The sequence below is a fragment of the Rhizophagus irregularis genome, chromosome 18 (genome assembly GCF_026210795.1).
Source record: "Rhizophagus irregularis chromosome 18, complete sequence".
Classification (NCBI taxonomy): Eukaryota; Fungi; Glomeromycota; class Glomeromycetes; order Glomerales; family Glomeraceae; genus Rhizophagus; species Rhizophagus irregularis.
The window spans coordinates 2,870,693-2,890,131 of NC_089446.1; the positions used below are offsets into that span (position 1 = coordinate 2,870,693).

At 30.5% G+C, this 19,439-nt stretch overlaps 1 protein-coding gene across 1 annotated transcript; it reads right to left on the bottom strand.

The window, feature by feature from the left end:
- Positions 1–670: 670 nt before the first annotated feature.
- On the bottom strand, positions 671–17,952 carry OCT59_010246 (uncharacterized protein; the record flags this gene model as incomplete). The annotated part of the gene is made up of 13 exons (XM_066132890.1): positions 671–1,837; positions 1,922–4,166; positions 4,257–6,713; positions 6,802–7,851; positions 7,944–8,049; positions 8,148–8,202; positions 8,288–9,136; positions 9,204–9,291; positions 9,368–10,311; positions 10,391–12,347; positions 12,432–14,198; positions 14,268–15,076; positions 15,169–17,952. 13 exons carry the CDS (start codon positions 17,950–17,952, stop codon positions 671–673), a joined length of 16,278 nt encoding a protein of 5,425 aa, XP_066000493.1.
- Positions 17,953–19,439: the final 1,487 nt, after the last annotated feature.

Genomic DNA, 19,439 nt, shown 5'->3' on the forward strand with positions numbered 1-19,439 from the left:
AAATCTCCGTCAACCAATTATACAGAAGGTAATAAATTAAAATATACTTTTACTTTTATTTATCAGTTAATATTAATATTTGTTATTTTTAGTGAGTTGTTATAATAACACAATAACACTGATCACAGTCATGGATATTGGATTAAGAACTTGATTGTTTTTCGATGAATCTCATTCTGACACATAATGATACAACTGAAAATAGGTATCGCCGAAATATAATCTCTGGCCTGAGTTATTAACAATGTTGTATAATGTTGGCCCAATTTTTCGGTGAAACGTCCTTTCGGAGAAATGACTTTCGGCGAAATCCCGTAACCCTGAAAATGATATTTTGTAAATTCCGAAATGCAGAATAATATAACTGCGGATTTTATGTTAAAAATTGCCGGGCAAATCTACCCACGAAAGAATAAAATATTTATTGGAAGTGTTGTTCACACTTTATATTTTTTTTTCAAGTACATTTTCTCCGATCACGGAGTTCAATGAACTGGTTTTTACTTAATTATTTTTATAGACACTTATTTATTTTTATTAATTTAATAAATATATCACGAAAATTTTTTTAACATTAAAAAAAAAACTGTCTGATGCTACTTAATTTTCTAAATAAATGCCACAAATGACGTTATAAATAATTATAAATTCTGATTTACAAAGGATAAAATTACATTGCATCAAAATTATTTCCCTGCTTTTTAGGTTTTCTTCTTTGATCATTATTACGTGGCCTTGATGGCCCTGCAGAATTATTATTAGATGATCTTCCTGCAGAAGAATTTGGTTCTGGTGCAAAATCATTATTATTAAATGGCCTTGTTTGTCTTCTTGTAGAAGGATTTGATTCTGGTACAAAATCATTATTATTAAATGGCCTTGTTTGTCTTCTTGTAGAAGGATTTGATTCTGGTGCAAAATCATTATTATTAAATGGCCTTGTTTGTCTTCTTGTGGAAAGATTTGATTCTGGCGCAAAATCATTATTATTAAATGGCCTTGTTTGTCTTCTTGTAGAAGGATTTGATTCTGGCGCAAAATCATTATTATTAAATGGCCTTGTTTGTCTTCTTGTAGAAGGATTTGATTCTGGTGCAAAATCATTATTATTAAATGGCCTTGTTTGTCTTCTTGTAGAAGGATTTGATTCTGGTGCAAAATCATTATTATTAAATTGCCTTGTTGGTCTTCTTGTAGAAGAATTTGATCTTCTTGTAGAAGAATTTGATCTTCCTGTAGAAGAATTTGATTCTGATCCATTAAATGGCCTTGGTGATCTTCCTGTAGAAGAATTTGATTCTGATCCATTAAATGGCCTTGGTGATCTTCCTGTAGAATAATTTGATTCTGGTGTAAAATCATTTCTTGTTGATCTTCTTGTAGAAGGATTTGAATCTGGTGCAAAATTATTATCAAATGGTCTTGTTGATGGCAACGTAGAAGAATTTGAATCTGATGCAAAATTATTATCAAATGGTCTTGTTGATGGCAACGTAGAAGAATTTGAATCTGATGCAAAATTATTATCAAATGGCCTTGTTGATGGCAACGTAGAAGAATTTGAATCTGATGCAAAATTATTATCAAATGGTCTTGTTGATGGCAACGTAGAAGAATTCGATGATGCCGTATTAAAATACACGCTACTCATAGGTACGGTCGTGACTTCTTCTGAATTATAATCAGGTTCAGAAAATACATCATTTGAATCTTGTGAGGCTTTAAATTTATTCCTATTTCCTTTATAATCAGATTCAGAAAATACATCATTCGAATTTTGTGAGGCTTTAAATTTATTCCTATTTCCTCCCATTTGTTGATTTTTTTTCTTATTTTCCTGTTATAAAAATAAGATAATAAGTTAGTGAAACTTTTTTTTTTTAAAAAAAAATATAATATAATTTGAAAATTTTCATTTTACCTCAATTTTAGAACTAACATATAAATAAGCCTCATAAATATGACACACTAATAAGGAGTCAGGAAATTTGTCGTCTATTAATTCCATTGAAATATGAGCAGGCCACAAATTTAATCCTTCATCTGTTATATAAACATTTAATGGGTGTTCGTGCCTATTTGGATCTAAAAATCTTTGCATAAATCTTTTCAATGCAGTAGCAAATATTTCTGGTTTTATGTATCTTTCTGTATCTGAAACTCGTTCGAATCCAACCGCTAAATCAATTTCCTGCTTTACTTGGTCTGTAATTTCAGTTTTGAATTTTTCATCGATATATTGTATCACGGAATTTGCAACTTGATCTTCAATCAATTCATATAAAGCTATCAAATGCTTGAGACACAATCCAGCTCCTAACAAATCGTTAAAAGATTTGTTATCTAATAATATCGATAATTTCATCCATTGGTTAACGTATTCTGCGATTTGAGTCTCTCCATTTCCAACCGAAGTGCGTTTCACAAAGCAAAGTAAAATTTCCAATGAAGATAAAAGTTCAGACGAGTTATCATAAGATAATGAATAATCATGAGTTTGATATCTGTATGAATTGTTAGTTACTCCCATAATTAAAGGAATCTTATCGGATGGAATTTTATATTGAGGAATTAAAGTTTTGATATCACCTAGAATTCTCATGTGTCCCTGGAATAATTCCATATGATATGGGAATGGCTCCATATATGCTTGTGAATCATTCAAAGTATTTATATGAACTTTTTCAAAAACTAGTCTATGCGCGAGATCCATTTCAATTTTTTGTAAATCATAAATTACATCTTGGCCTCGTCCAGTTTCGAGATTACGATCACTATATTGTAGAATGTTTTCATCCCATTCATAATTTATAAAATTATTTTGTTTTGTTTGATTGATTCCTAAAGATTGAATATAAAAACGAGTAGAACTTTCTGCAGAGGTGATATCAGTTCCTGTTTCCTGTATAAAATAGGATTCTTCTAAGAATTTAATCGCTTTAGAATGTCCTGTAGAAATTGTTAAAACTTCTTGTAAGAAGTTGTTTTGTAATCCAATCAAATATTCTAAAATAGCACTGAGATACACGCCCGAATCTTTTGGTTCGACCAAAGCAAGTGAAATACGGGATCTCAAATTTATATCAGGTTTTGGTTTCGGAAGTTCGTGACATTGAAATTGATCGATATCATTTATAACTTCATTCCAAGCTTTAGCAAAATCATTGAAATTTGAAGTTAAATACTTGAATATTTCTTCAGATTCTCCGTTATTAGATTCTTCATTTATAAATTTTTGGAAAGTTTTTTCTTGCGCGCTCTCACGACTCAAGCGGTATCCAAGACGTGATGATATTATTTGTACAAAATTCACTATCGGCCAAAGGTATTTAATTTTTTCTAATTTATCGGAATACCTAAAGAATATTGAAATAAAAGGAAAATATGTTTCGTGTTTTTCTATGTCTGAATTGTAATAAGCACGAAAACCTTGAAAACTAATTGTTCCTATAGATCTCCAAAGTCTTGGTAAATGTTCAAGTTTGTATTTTCGATCCATCGGTAATGTTTGATTAACTTCTCCTTCAATGATGTTTGAATTTCCCTGAGTTTTGGCCAAAGCAATGTCAAGTTTGGCACGAAATTGATTAGCTGTATTCGTAACACTTTTAATTAATGGAGAAACATAATTTTGTGCAAATTTTGCTTCCCATTCTTCACGCTCCCCAGGTGTCTTTAATGTTAAATCTTTGGGTGGATTCATGGTCATTCTATCAAGAATTGCATGTAGTAAGAGAGCTAGACTTTCTTCACGGCAATTCAAAATTTTTAAAAGAACTTTCCAATCATTTTTAATATGTCTCGTACAATATGCCAGGCTATCGCTTGCTACATTATTATTTTTTTGTAAAAAGGTATTTGCAGTACCAGAAGGAGCCCAAGCTCCAATTATTGAATGAATAAATAAATGAAGAATTCTATATGAAGCCGGAGGTAAATTGCGAACACTATGATTGATATCTTCATTCTCAGCTTCAGCAATATATCCCTTGTCGTCTTTTGCAACCAAAGTTTTCCTGATTGGAGCATTATCTAACCTTGTATTTCCAGCTTCGGATACATGATTCTCACCACCAATCATATTGCCACATTCTGGGCATTTACCTCGCCCATTAGCTTGCCCACAATCACCAATAAGATAAACATAACCACATTTACATTGATACCTTTTTAGTAAAAAAAAAGAAATACTTTTTAGAACAAAATTGAAATATATAAAAAATCAATTGTAACTAAATATATATAAATATAATTACCGAGTAAATTGACCATTCTTTTGGAAGACAGCACTTAATATGATAGATTCTACATCTGACGGGCAAGTGAGAATATACAACCCATTACAATAATTCAAATTCTGCAGTAAATTAGCTAATGGTGACGCATCTGCTGGAAGAGATGAATGCAATGCTATAACATGTCCAACTACTGACTTAATTAGTAAATCTGAATTACTAGTATCAATATTAAGGTATAATAATGGACATTGATTTGTGGTTATTTTTGTGATAATTTGCCTATAAATAATAGATAAAGAGGATATTTGCTCAATTTTTTCATTTAAAAATCCTGCAACTTGATTTTCTACATGAGCCCAATCCTTTGTTGCTCTTATAGCATGAAGACGATTAAGAATAATTCCCATAAATGAAATTCTAGCATTAATTGATTCTTTCCTTTTTAAGGCTTTAAAGATTTGGTTAAATTGATCTCTATTATTGTAAGAGTAAAGTATTGAAAAACAATTTTCCATATCAGAATAATCTTTTAGTGAATAGTAAGCATTAAATTGCAATCGAGTTTCCTGATTATTGTCCCAAGCTAATGAACCAAGCCACGGCAAAGCATTTGTTTGGCCCTGGCAAAATTTTTTGATATCATCCATAGAATATTCTCTATTACGTAAATCTCGTATAAAATAAATCTTTAATGAATGGATCAAAGGATAAGATTGTTCCATGAAATAATTAAGATGATTCAACATTTGATTAGGGTCAAAATCATCAGTTTCCATCAAATTCAAAGAATTAAATTCAATCGATTGGAATATGGTAACTTGAATTGTTTCATCCCAAAATCTATGAACAAATTCTTTCATGAATGCAATCGCTGTTATTTTTTGTAACCCCCTAGTATTTCGAGCATATAAAGCCTCAATTGCATAACGGAAATAGGGCGATAATTTAATCAAGTCATATTGAGCAAAATATGTTGTCTGAATAATGTCACAAAATAATGCCGCCATTAATGAGTCATAATTTCCATTTTCCAAACATTCGTTAATAATTTCAAATCGTAGTGAATATAACATTTCTTCCGGATTAACTAGCCATGTAAAGAAGTTGAAAGGTTCATTCTTATTTTCTTCTTCAAATATACTCTTAATAATTTTTCCCATAAGAGGAAAGGGATCTTCCAAGAATAAATTACGATAAAGTTCCAATCTAGAAGGTGATTCGAATGGAATAATTTCTAAACTTTTCATGACAAAAGATTGTTTTGCAAATGTTATTTTGTTTTCTTGTTCGGCTTCAACGGTTTCAATGTTTCTGAATATTTCAAAGACATCGTGAATAAACCGTGCTGAAAAAATTTCATCATCATCGGTTTCTCTGGTCTCTCTGGTCTTGATAATTTCTTTGATAGTATCCAAAGTAATCAACTCAGTCGATAATAAATCATAGCAAATTTGTAATAATTGAAAAGATTCTGTCCTGGTAAAACCTGAAACCTTTTCACAGAGATTCAAAACTTTTTTAATTTCGCGTTGCAATTCAATTGTTTCTTGACTTTTAATAATTTTTCTGAACATCATATTCGTAACTTCGTCCACAAGGTAGTCATCAAAATTTTCATTTGTAAGATCAGCGTCATCCATATAAACTTGATTAACAATGTTAGGACACATGTGAACTAATTGAAATGCTGCTAAGGTAGAATTAGCATGCTCCCACCAAAATGTATGCAATAAAATAGGATTTAAGATTTCCTCTTTACCAAGTTTACATTTGAGAATATAGGATAATACAGAAATATTTTTTAAACTAGTTTCACTATTGCAAATTATGCTAACAAAATCCTTAAAATATAAATCTGAAGCTTGTTCTAATGGAGAAGTCCTTAATAGTGTTATAGAATTAAATACTTTATTGGTAAAACTTTTAATGTAATCTTCGTAAATGTGCTCCAATAATTTTCCGGTAGAAAGATCTATATTTTCCATATCTTCCCTAAGTGATGATATTTCTTCCTCGTATAAAGTTTTGAAGTTATCAATTTGCTTCATAAAGTAAAATGAAAATGGAAATTGTAGATTTAATCCACTAACGGATATTGTATATCCATCTGGCTTAGGTTCTGGTAATATGTCAATATCAACGATATTATTATCCATAAACATTTCTTTCCAGAAATTGAGAAATTGTATGCGTTGTTGTGATATCTCAGCTTCTGATAAGTCATGAATAAGAAATGTTTTTGTAGCTCCTAGACGCTCTAGAGAACATAAAATTTTCGCAATAGGATGACGAACCAATGTACGGATGTGTGCTTGTAAAGCAATAGAAAACGAAGAATACGGATATAACAATTTTTTGTTGGATGCCACATGGTATTGCCAATCTTGTTTGGCTTTTATTTTCAACCATTCTTGCGTTCTTATCTTTAAACAATTTACGAAGTTTGGATGTTCAAGAATCTTCCTATTTAAGTATCTAATTAAATAAAAAGTTAAATAATTAAGACTTTATTATATCCGAACAAATTCACTTTTTTTTTTACTAAGATAGCAGCAATACTTACTTCACATGATTAACTGATTTAACATTGTTTGGATACTTCATGCATAGTAAACACCATAACGTTTCTTGTTTCAATATATCTTCGAATGGATAAGTAGTTTCAATTAAATCACATAAATTGCCTTCCAATAAAACAGATAAAGGTTTTTCTTGTTTCGCTAATGTTTCGATTGTAATTTGTTTCCATCCGCACATAAAGTTAAACGACATTAAGTTTGCACTTGTTTCTCGACGGAGATGAAGAATAATGCAAGCATGTTTATTTTTAATAGCATTATTTTCTTGTACTTTCCGTAAATATTCGTCCCGGGATTGTTCGATAATAAACTTGGCTAATTTGATACATTCTGAATTTACAGTAGTGGTATCACATTGTAATATTAATAATTCGTAATCTGACCCAAGCCAAAATTTTTTCATTTGTTTTTGAAATTGATTCTCGGTTTTGAAAGTTGAAAGTTTCAAAACAAAACATTTTGTAATTACATTCTTTAAACAAGCTTTGATATTTGTGTTGATGTTTGAAAACGTGTTAACTATGATTAAATGTCCATCCGGATTAGTATTAGCATTTTGTTCATGTAATAAATCTTGGAAGTAATCTGCTATATCATTATGATGTTGATCTTGGAAATAAATATGTTTATAATGTTGAATTTCTTCAAACTCTAAAGGAGATTTATCAATTCGAACCATGCCATCTGATGTAGCAATTGTGATTAAAGTTTCCTTACAGATTTCTAGCAATTCACTTTCTCCTATATTTGGATGTTTGTTTATAGTATCAATAACTAAACTTTGCAATGTTTCTTCTTCGCAGAAGCCAATAAACAAATCTTTTTGAGTGAATCTATCTCTATTTGTTCCTGTTACTGTTGACATTTGCTTTGTCCACTCCACTAGCTGCGTTACTAATTCTTTTTGTTGTCTACTAAGAATATCGTCTAATGTCATCACTTGTTTCTCAAATCTATTTAAAAGTGGTGGATCAGCATCCTTTAATTTCTTTTCATCGAGAACCAGGATACATCTGAAATCAGGATGAACGTATCTGTATGATAAAAAGCGGTTTAGTTATACGCATTTTATATATATATATCTCTCTCTCAAAGATAAACGCATCTATTTATAATTATAACTTACAACATAGGATTTGCATAAGCTCCTAAAGCAACTCTTGTAAAATATTTAGGGTCATCGGAGCTTCCCATTGTGATATAATTTTGATTCCACAAATCGTAAAGACTCCCTATCAGGTGAATAAGAAAAATTTAATATGCATTTTATATATATATCATCATAATAATTATTAAAATACCCATAACGAATGAAATATAGCAAATTTACCATAGATAATCTCTAAATCAGTTAATATCAGAGGTTGCCCGGCTTCAACACACATCTATAGTAATGGAAATATAAATTAATAGATTATTTAATAAACAAATTTTTAAATAAAGGAAATAAAAAAAGTAAAATTTACTTACCATTATCCTACTCAATATATTATAAGAATAATCATCACGATCTTCCGGAAATTGTGATCCCAATATTACAACTGGATTAAAATTCATTTCGCGTAATTGATATGTTAAAATATTTACAATAGAATCACTTTTTCCTATGACCATTAAATGCCGAGAACCTTCGCTTGTAAGATTGTCATTAATTAGAATGCTGATGGGTATTTGTTCGTATGTCCAACTTTTATGTTCATTAAAGTTTTTAATAACAGGTTCGAAATATTTCAAACATGTTTCAGTATGTTTTTTGATACCACCAAAATTTCTTGCTAATGATAAATGAATATTTTTAGGAGTCATTTCTTTATCTGAAAGACTTTTCACAAGAGAATAATAATCACGAAGTCCATGAAAATTTGGGAATTCATTTTGTCCTTTTACTTCATATTCAGAATATGCCACTGCAAGAGGCCTAAGTGAAGCTTTATAATTTTTGATTTCAGAAGATGGAAGTTCTAAGTTATTCTTATCTAGTAAACGAACAGCGGTCTCAATTAGGTCATCCAAATCAAATTTTGGTCTCTGCACTAGTAATGCTCTACTACTTTTACTATTATCCAATCTCCAATTTGAAATTCCTACTACAGACACAGTAGGTCCATCAGCCGGATAACTTGGCTCCAACAATGAGTGAAGAACTTTAAGAGGGTTAAAAGGACTGGTTTCAGCCAATCCAACTTCATCAAGTAAAACAACACTAATAACTGGAAACTCTTTAGAACTAGTCTCTTGATAAGCTTTAGCCTTTTGAAAGACTTTTTCGATACCATCAGATGTAGATGAAGAGGAACCTTGATGAGGAATAAAAAATACCTGCAAAATAATATAATTAATCAATAAATAAATCATTAATGTATAATACAATACTTAAATTATATACCTGAGGTAATGTTCTAAAATATTCATCGTTTGAGTCGGAACCTCTAAGATTTTGATGCACAAGTCTGATTGCTAATGATTTCGAAGAACTTTATTTTATAAAGGAGCAGAATTAATAGGAAATTTGGTTATTGAATGAAGTAAAAAAAAGAAGCATTTACTAACCCTGGACTTCCCACAATAAACAGTGGTATGCGATTTAAAATACAAACTATAATAACCAATACATTTTCCAACAATGCTTCATTGAATGCAGTATTTGGTGGACAAGTCATTCTTTTTATATAGTCCATTTGTTCTTCCCTTATGACTTCATTAAATAATGGTTCTCTAATAATAAACTTTTCACGAAGAAATATTTTACACATTTCTTCACGATATCTTTTTCTCAATTCACGATCATATAATCGAGACTGGTAACATAAACCTAATGCTAATATGTAAGATCGAATAACTAGGTCTGGTTGCCTATTATGAGATTTCTTGTTGTCTTTTTGATTTAGTGGACGTTTTTGAATACTATTATGAAAAAATTTGACCAATTTAATTGCTCTTTTAACGTCACGTAAACTAACACTATATGATTCTTCAACATTACGAATAAATTCTTGTGAAGCAAATAATAAATCAGCAAGTATTGGTTTTCCTAAAGTATCTAATTGGTCATTTACCATTATTTGAATATAAATCTTTTCATCATTCGGTTGAAGTCTACCATAATCCCATACATAATCTAATATTTGGTCCGGAAGAGGCTTAACTTCATAAACGAGACGGCTTTGTTCTTCGAACCTGATATTTTTTGCTTTTATTCCAACATTACTAATACTCTTTTTTCTAAGACGATATGGATTACAAGCAGCAAAAAGTCGTATATTTGGATGAATTGGTTTACCATCAAGCATTCGATGAGCGATAAGATCTGCTAACAATCCGATGTGATTACAAGTGTTTATTTCATCAAAGAATAACCATATCTCTTTACTTTGTGCTTTTTTATCAGATTCTTTCATGAAATCTTTAATGTTTTGTTCAGTGATACCAGCATGAATGTTAAGTGCTCTAAATTCTACTTCTACAACTCCGGCTAAGAATCCAATTAAACTTGTCTATATAAATGGATATACGAAAAATAAGAAATAAAAACGATATAAGAAATCAACAAAAGTTTATTATAAAAATTTTTACCTTGCCACATCCTGCCTCTCCACATACGACTACAGGAATATTTGCTCTTGTTCTCAATAACATTAATGCCATTTTCAATAAATTATCAACTGATAAAGCATATTGTGGATAATCAATACGGTACATTGTTTTTCGTGCCAAACATTCTAACGTAGACAATAATTGCTCAGAAGACATGGTGCGGTAATCTAATAGTTTCCATTCTTTTTCAGTTTCAATATGTTGACTTTTTAGCAAATTTTGAACACTATCTGGAACCTTTGATTTGTCGCGATATAAAGAACAGATTGAATCAGGAGTTTGGGACATGAAAAATACTAAAAGGTGATTAGAATCATCCCATTGTGCTATATTTTTTAATTGTTCTATTTCGGCTTCGTCCGCAATTTCTTGTAATTGCGCAGATCTTGTTTGGATTGATTTTGTAGCAAAATCCTTTGAAACATCAAACAATGTGTTAAATAATGTTGATCGAACAGTATTTTCTCTAATCATAAGGTTTAAATTATGAACTTCGAAGAAAGAACTTGATGATAATCTAATTAATTGATCTGCAAGGACATTTATAAAAATATCCAAAAAGCGAAAGGATGAGATCCCGGCATCAATCCTTTTAAAGAAATATTTATCCAAAAGTTGTTGACATAATTTATGGGTAAGTGGTACTCTAATAATGCCTTCATCACTATCATCATTATCAGTAGACGATTCTGATCTGAAAAAAATATCTTTCCCATCAAGCTCTCCCATTTCGTAAAGGAGCAAATAATTACAAACAATTTGAATGGGACTATGTATTTCTTGGGATACTATCAATCTATTAATGTTCCATTTCAGATGCGGCCTATCCAAACAGTTAATAAATGGAAGAGATTTAAGCAAACGTTGATCAAAACTAGAAGCTACTTCAATGAAAACAGAAGAATCTGTAAGACTTGCGATATCTGAATTATTCGAAACAATTCCCAAAGTTAATAATTGAAATAAAAATATATTGACTTCTCCGGGGTTATCAGCAGATATAATGTTAATATGTAAACTATCAACATTTCGAATGTGAAAATCTTTAAGCTGTCTAACAAGTGAGTTATAATTTGCACCATCACTAATGAGAAAGCTCTTAGGAACCAAGTGCTTTCTATGATTTTCTTGTTTAATCCATTCTGTTTTTCCTTGTCCCGATAATTCTGAAGTAACACATACAACTTTTGGACATAATTCTTGATAAATTGCTTTCATTGCTTTGTCACTGAGTCCTATAGTAGGATGAACATGTTCAGAAAATTGGTCCAAAATGTGGTGATTCATGCCAGTTTCAGAACAACATATCAATGCTAAATAGTACTCTTTTACTTTTGTAATGTATGTTCTAATATTGTTCACTAAATCATATTGTAATTCGAAATCTAGTAATTCTAAATTTGCAATGCAGAATAAATAATTTTTATATCCATTTTTTGACGCGAAAAAACATCGTTTGATAAAAATTGAGAGTTCTTCTGCTGTGGTTGATGATGTACATATCAATAATTGCCAAGGTTCAGGGTAAAATCCATGATTAGCATAAAATGACATTATAATATTAGGAACTCTAGACTTATCACCACAAGCCGCGATAAATAATTCTCCACATTCCACTACGTCTGAAACCACACGTTCTCCATCTTTTATTGAACGCGGATTTTTTGGAATCTTTTCAAATATAGATTTTAATCTATCACCAATTTCTTTTAAAATTTGATAATACTCGTCCTTTCTACAACCAAATCCTAGACTTTTTTGTTTATATGGTAATCTTGCTTTTCGATTAACAAATGATACGAGCGTTTGACAAACTTTTGAATTATGAGTTTGCTTTCCAACTTTCGTGTAAAAATCATGAAATGCTAATATATGCCTTGACGGATAGAAAGTTAAATAATAACAATCTTCTTGCGCTTTGTTTACAACATTTTCCCTATGAAAAGATATAATTAATATTAAAATTATTAATAACAACGTCCATTAATAAAAAAGATAACGAATATGAAGAAGTATTTACCAAAGTTCCAATTCCTTTTTTAGTTTTTCTGATATCTGCCCTAATCTATTTGTACCTTTGGTTGATTCATTATATTTTCGATATCCAAAATGTCCTAATTGAGTTAATTTGTTTATTAGGTTAACTATATTTTGAGCAATATCAAATTGTGTTACAAACTCTTCCATTATGCTTTTGGTATCATCAATTTTCCCGTTTCCTGAATCATAAGAACCACCAGGCTTTGAAATTAAAAGTGCTCTGCCTCGTAAATCCTGTAGCGCATTCATATCGTAATTACTTTCCGATTTAGAGGATTTAGAGTAATATTTCAATGTCAAAATACATTCATCTTCTTTTTCCTCTTTAATGAAATAATATGTACCGATATTTACAGCATTTTGAATCTTTTCCTTTGTAACTTCACCTCTATTTGATATGGTTTTATACATATTTTGCAATGCCATACTATTGCTATTACATAATGTTAATTTACTCGCTAATGAAGGATTTTTATCAACAACCTCGTTTAAATCCTTCAAAAAATTATCCAAAGTTAGATCTGTTTTATTCATCAATGGAAGTAAACATTGTTTAACTTGAATAAGTGAAGAAACTGTGTCTTCTTGAATCAATCTTGTATCCGAGTGTTCGTCAACACCATTAATTAAATTTTTCATGTCATGCTCTGCTATAGTTCTTAAGAATCCAATAAATTCTTCAGATAAAGATAATTCCTTGATAAGTGCCCAACTGTTACTGTTAAATCCGGAAAATTTTTTATCAAAAATTTCAAATAATTTACTTAGTCTACCCAACTTTAAATCATCATTGAGATCTGCAAATCCAGTTTCAAGCCAGTCATCTTCAGTGCGTCCTACTTTGAAAATAATTAGAGCCATTGATAAATATTTTAAACGTTCCTTCCAATCTTTCACTTCGGAAAGATATCTTATTGTTCTCGTGAAACCTGGATCTCTTGTATCAATATTGTGGCCAAATCGTAACATTAATTTAAGTTCATCGTCGAAATTACGAACATTATACCAGAATGATGTTGCTTCAGAATATTCAAGATTTCTCCATCCTTCATATTGCTTACATATAGTAATATATTCCATTAGAACTTTTCCAATTAACGTCTCTGCTATAAATTTAACTTTTATATCTTCCTGATTAGTAAATTGTTTATTAAAAATATTATGAAACGTTTGAGATTTAATGAATATATTTGTATTCTCTGCCATAGGTATAATATCTTTATGAAATCCCCAATGATCTGATGATAAAGCTTCTTCTAGTTGAATTTTATCCAAATTATTGCTTCGTTCTTTTAATTCATCAGTATAATTTTCTACATCACTGGTTTTTTGACAAAATGCTAAATAAAATTCATCAAGTTTACTCAATCTTTGTTCATAGTCACGACATTGTTTACGAACCTCTGCTAATTTCCCTTCAGTAATTATTTCATTACTAGGTTCCGCAGAATTTAAGTAATAGTGAAGGAAATCATCATTTTTTACATTTAAATCTTGAAGAAGACGAATATCAATAGAACCATCATTTATCATAGTAGCCAACTTGATAATGGCAGTTTTAGCCTCTTGCACATGTGGGTGAGAATGAAAATTTTCAACGTTCCCAGTTGCTCTCAAAATAATAGTCCAAAAATTAGCAGACTCGAATAAAGATAAGTGAAGCTGAGTGGAAAATTCTTCAAAATCAATACGTGAAGAGTTATCTTTCAAACGTGTCATTATGTGATTTAAAATTTCTTCACAAAGTCTAAATAAATAAATACATAAATTATTTAAAGCACTTTAAAAAACAATAGTAATAATAAATAAACCTTACTTATTTGGAATATTTAAACCATTATTAGTACAACCGCAAAGAACTCGCATTTTCTTTAATAAAAATTCATCATGGTTTTGTACAGTTGAATTAATTTTTTCTTTAATAATTCTTTTAAATACAAGTACCGCTCTTGGGTCCATATTTGCAACTTTAGTTGTAGCCCTAAAAATTAGAAATTCTGAAGAATGTCTAATACGATTGTATGTTATTTCCATCAATTCATTCATGATGGATTCTTCATTAATTATCGAGACATCTGATAAGTGCTGAAAGACCGTAGTTACATATGTTCCCTCATGAGACGCTGAACTAGATGATAAAGTTGACATTCGATCCATTAGTCTTTTATACCATTGAACGCATATTTGAGAAATTTTATCATCCTTGGTGTCTTTGAACCCGGTAATCCAATTTTTTAACAATATTGGAAACTTTTCTAATAGCTTGTATTCTATTAGGTCTGAAATGGTTTCCAATACAGTAAGATAATCAACATTAGTCCATTGTAAGTGTGGAGAATTTACAAGAGTAAAAATAGCATCAGCACGAGGTCTTTCCCATAAAGAAAATTGTCCATTTGTTAGTAGTTGAATAGTTTTTTTTCTAAATGGTTCAGTGACAATCTTTCTAATATTTTCAGGAAGTTCTTTAAAACTTTTGTTTAATTCAACAGGGTCGTGCTTAGGTATAAGTCTTTCAACCTTTTCTACTAAATGTGGGCGAAGCTGATTGTCGACTCCTTCTGAGTGAATAATTAATGCCCAAATTCTTGAGAACATTTTCAAGTTGCAATGACTAATCAACCACTAAATTAATCATATTTTTTAAAAAAAAAGATTAGTTAATTTAAACATAATAAAAAAAAAAGAAAAGAAAAGAGGCGTGTAAGAAAATATACCTTGACAACTTTCACATAGACATTTTCGTTACTTATTGCATTAATATATGCGATAATACTATCCAAATTTTCAAAAAAATTTTCGATATAATTAACATCATAATTGAAAGATATAGAATCAATAAAACTATATTTAGGGTCAATATATTGTGCTACTGGAAAGATTCTGAGCCATTCAAAGGACCTACGATCAATATCGTGATGAATCAAAAGCCCAATTCCTTTTGATACAACACGCAAATTTTCTGATGGAAATGTGTCATGTTGGATTTTACTAATAACTTCAAGTAAAGAACCAGGGTGAAAATTTCTTGGTAACTCGAATTTTCCAATAAAATTAGAATTAAAACTACATTGTCCTAAGAGGAAGCATAAAAAAAGCCGTTTGTGAACTGACTTTTCTTGTTTACGGCGATTAATAAATTCCAAATTGGTTACAGATTTTGTTAATTCGCGATTATTTTTTAGAATCTTGTCATATTCTAATATTGCTTCTTTGAAGTTATTCTGATTTACAGAATTATAAATGGTTTCCAAGAACATGTAATCGCTGATTCCTTGTTGTTGATCCCTATTGTTTTTCATCCAAATATCGAATTGATTTTTATACATTTCTAGCACACGGTCGTCTTTGTCGCTAATCCCTTCATAGTGGAAGGATGAAGTATTTTTATTTTTTTTACCTCCTTTTTTATATATAGCATACTTATATTTAACAGCACGTTGAAACCTTTCAATCGGAATTTTAATAGGTTCTGAATACCAATACGTAGTATAACTTTGAAAACTCCGTTTAAATTGACGAAGTTTAACTTTGAATTCTTTCCATTCACCAAGCTCAGGTATATTACCCATTATAATTGGTTCTCCCATTCCAGAAATATTCGAAGGCAAATGCACATGAAATTTTATTTTAATGTGTGTATCATCTGGTTCTTCTTCATCAGTTCGTATAAGATTCTTGGCTGTATTAATAATAATGGATGAGAAAGTACTTGAACTGCTTTGTTGATCCTGAGATTGATTCTGAGTGATCGGTGGACTTTCTTCATTATTCTGTGCGGCTTGCTGTTTCTTCTTCAATTTCTTTCTTTGACTTTTAGACAGGTTAGCTTGAATTGGATCAGTTGCTTCTGTGGGTTCATTTAAGTTTGATTTTTCCTTCTCTGAATCTTCACGCTCATCCGTTTCATGAGTTGCTATAGATCCTTCATTGGTACTTTTACCTTTATCTTTATTTTTTTGCTTTTCGGATTTTCCAGGATTGTTATATGACTGATCATTTTCCCCAACAGCTGAAGAGGTGTCTCTACTGTTATCAATATTATTATCTTCATTATTAGTTTCCGAAACATTTTCGGGAGATTGTTGAAATTTTGGCTTATTAGGATTTTCAGCCGATGATTCATCATTTAACTCAGTTGAAGAAGTATCTCTACTGTTATCAATATTATCATCTTCATTGTTAGTTTCCGAAACATTTTCGGGAGGTTGTTGAAATTTTGGCTTATTAGAATTTTCAGCCGATGATTCATCATTTTTCTCAGTTGAAGAGGTATCGCTACTGTTATCAATATTATCTTCATTATTAGTTTCCGAAACATTTTCGGGAGATTGTTGAAATTTTGGCTTTTTAGGATTTTCAGCCGATGATTCATCATTTTTCTCAGTTGAAGAGGTATCGCTACTGTTATCAATATTATTATCTTCATTATTAGTTTCCGAAACATTTTCGGGAGGTTGTTGAAATTTTGGCTTATTAGAATTTTCAGCCGATGATTCATCATTTTTCTCAGTTGAAGAGGTATCGCTACTGTTATCAATATTATTATCTTCATTGTTAGTTTCCGAAACATTTTCAGGAGATTGTTGAAATTTTGGCTTTTTAGAATTTTCAGCCGATGATTCATCATTTTTCTCAGTTGAAGAGGTATCGCTACTGTTATCAATATTATTATCTTCATTGTTAGTTTCCGAAACATTTTCAGGAGATTGTTGAAATTTTGGCTTTTTAGAATTTTCAGCCGATGATTCATCATTTAACTCAGTTGAAGAAGTATCTCTACTGTTATCAATATTATCATCTTCATTGTTAGTTTCCGAAACATTTTCGGGAGGTTGTTGAAATTTTGGCTTATTAGAATTTTCAGCCGATGATTCATCATTTTTCTCAGTTGAAGAGGTATCGCTACTGTTATCAATATTATTATCTTCATTGTTAGTTTCCGAAACATTTTCAAGAGATTGTTGAAATTTTGGCTTTTTAGAATTTTCAGCCGATGATTCATCATTTTTCTCAGTTGAAGAGGTATCGCTACTGTTATCAATATTATTATCTTCATTGTTAGTAGTTTCCGAAACATTTTCAGGAGATTGTTGAAATTTTGGCTTTTTAGAATTTTCAGCCGATGATTCATCATTTAACTCAGTTGAAGAAGTATCTCTACTGTTATCAATATTATTATCTTCATTGTTAGTTTCCGAAACAATTTCTTGAGGTTGTTGAAATTTTGGCTTTTTAGGATTTTCAGCCGATGATTCATCATTTTTCTCAGTTGAAGAGGTATCGCTACTGTTATCAATATTATCTTCATTATTATTCTCATTGTTAGGACCATTTTTTGAAGTTTTGTTATATGGCGCAGTAAAACTTTCATTTTTATTGTCTCCATCATTTATATTTTCGGGTGGATTATTATTAACCTTGGTTTCGGATTCTTCTTGCTTGTCTTTATCTTTACTTTTCTTATCATCATCATTTTGTTTATTTTCTTGATTATCCATCGTAATGGTTTTAAGAGAAAAAAAGTAAATAATAATATAAAAAAAAACCAAAAAAATTTAAATATAATCTTTTTTAAAAAAAGTAAGGATAGGCCCGTTTATCCTACCCAAGAAAAAATGAAAGGAAACAAAAAAAAAATTTTTTTTTTTATTTATTTATTTATTTTCTGGGGCATGTTTTATACCGGAAAAACTCGTATATTTTTTTTAGTCACATGATATAACTTTACAACCTATTTAGTTATGGTGTTAATCTACCATCAATCAAAAGATAAGGCCGTAATTGTTTCTCAAAATGGTATCATTGAACTTTTACAGACTCAAAATTCGGGGTATTTTGTAACAAAAAGATTACTTTTTTACCATATTCGTGATACAGCATATATCTGATATGGTATTAAAAATAAGGCGATAGTTGATTTCAATAATATGTACCTCCAATACGGATACGTTGTACGTGGGAACAAAGTAAATATACACTTAAATTTTACTCTTTTTATTCAATGTTTTTCACGTGAGTACAATGTGAAACGCAAAAAACCTTAATTATTTTTCTCGATTGAATGATTGTAAATGAGATGTGCTTTGAATTTATTCAAAATAATCAGGAAGTTTACAGAATTAGGATGATTTATCTACTGTAGAATTGTGTAGAATTCCAGGAAATATACATGATTATTATCATTTCTAACAACCATGATGCGCAGCAAAATAATTCCCAAAAACGTTACACCAGTGTTGGCACTTGGCCGTTTGGCCGGGGTTGGCCATTTGGCCGTTTGGCCAGTTTGGCCGGCCAAACTGGCCAAAAAAATCTTTGGCCGCGGCCAAATGCCAATACAGCCTTAATAAAGTATTAGTATTTTGTTATTTGGCCAAAATTTGGCCGGGGTTGGCCATTGGCCGTTTTGCCATTTTGGCCGGCCAAATCGGCCAAAAAAATTCTTGGCCGCGGCCAAATGCCAACACTGCGTTACACCACGTAAATTGTTATGTTTAACAATCAGTCTTTTGAATAACAACTTGTGCATTATTATAGGTAATATATTCTCTGTCAGATACAAAATAAATAGCTAGCAACCGCTTTTTCATCAAAATGTTCAGCATTTTGACAAGCAATTTTCTTGTAATCATAAACATCTTGTTTCTAAGTTCATTCACCAATTCTGTTGTATGAGGAAACCAAGACCATTAGTATTTTGAAGTACGTTGACATGCAAATAACTATCTATACCTTTGTTTATTAGTCCGAGGACTATATTTCTAATTTCTACGCAAAGAATGTCCCGTTGTCATATAGCACTGTGGCGATCGAAAGTGAAAAGATTCTGTGATTCTAAGCTCCTTTAATAGCTTAACGTAATTCTTAGCATCTTCTCCATTTTACCAAATAAAAGTTCAGTTTCCCAGAAGAATTATATATAATATTTAAGGGCTCTTTGCAATAGAAAGGGGGAAACTACCAGAAAATTTAAATTTATATTTAT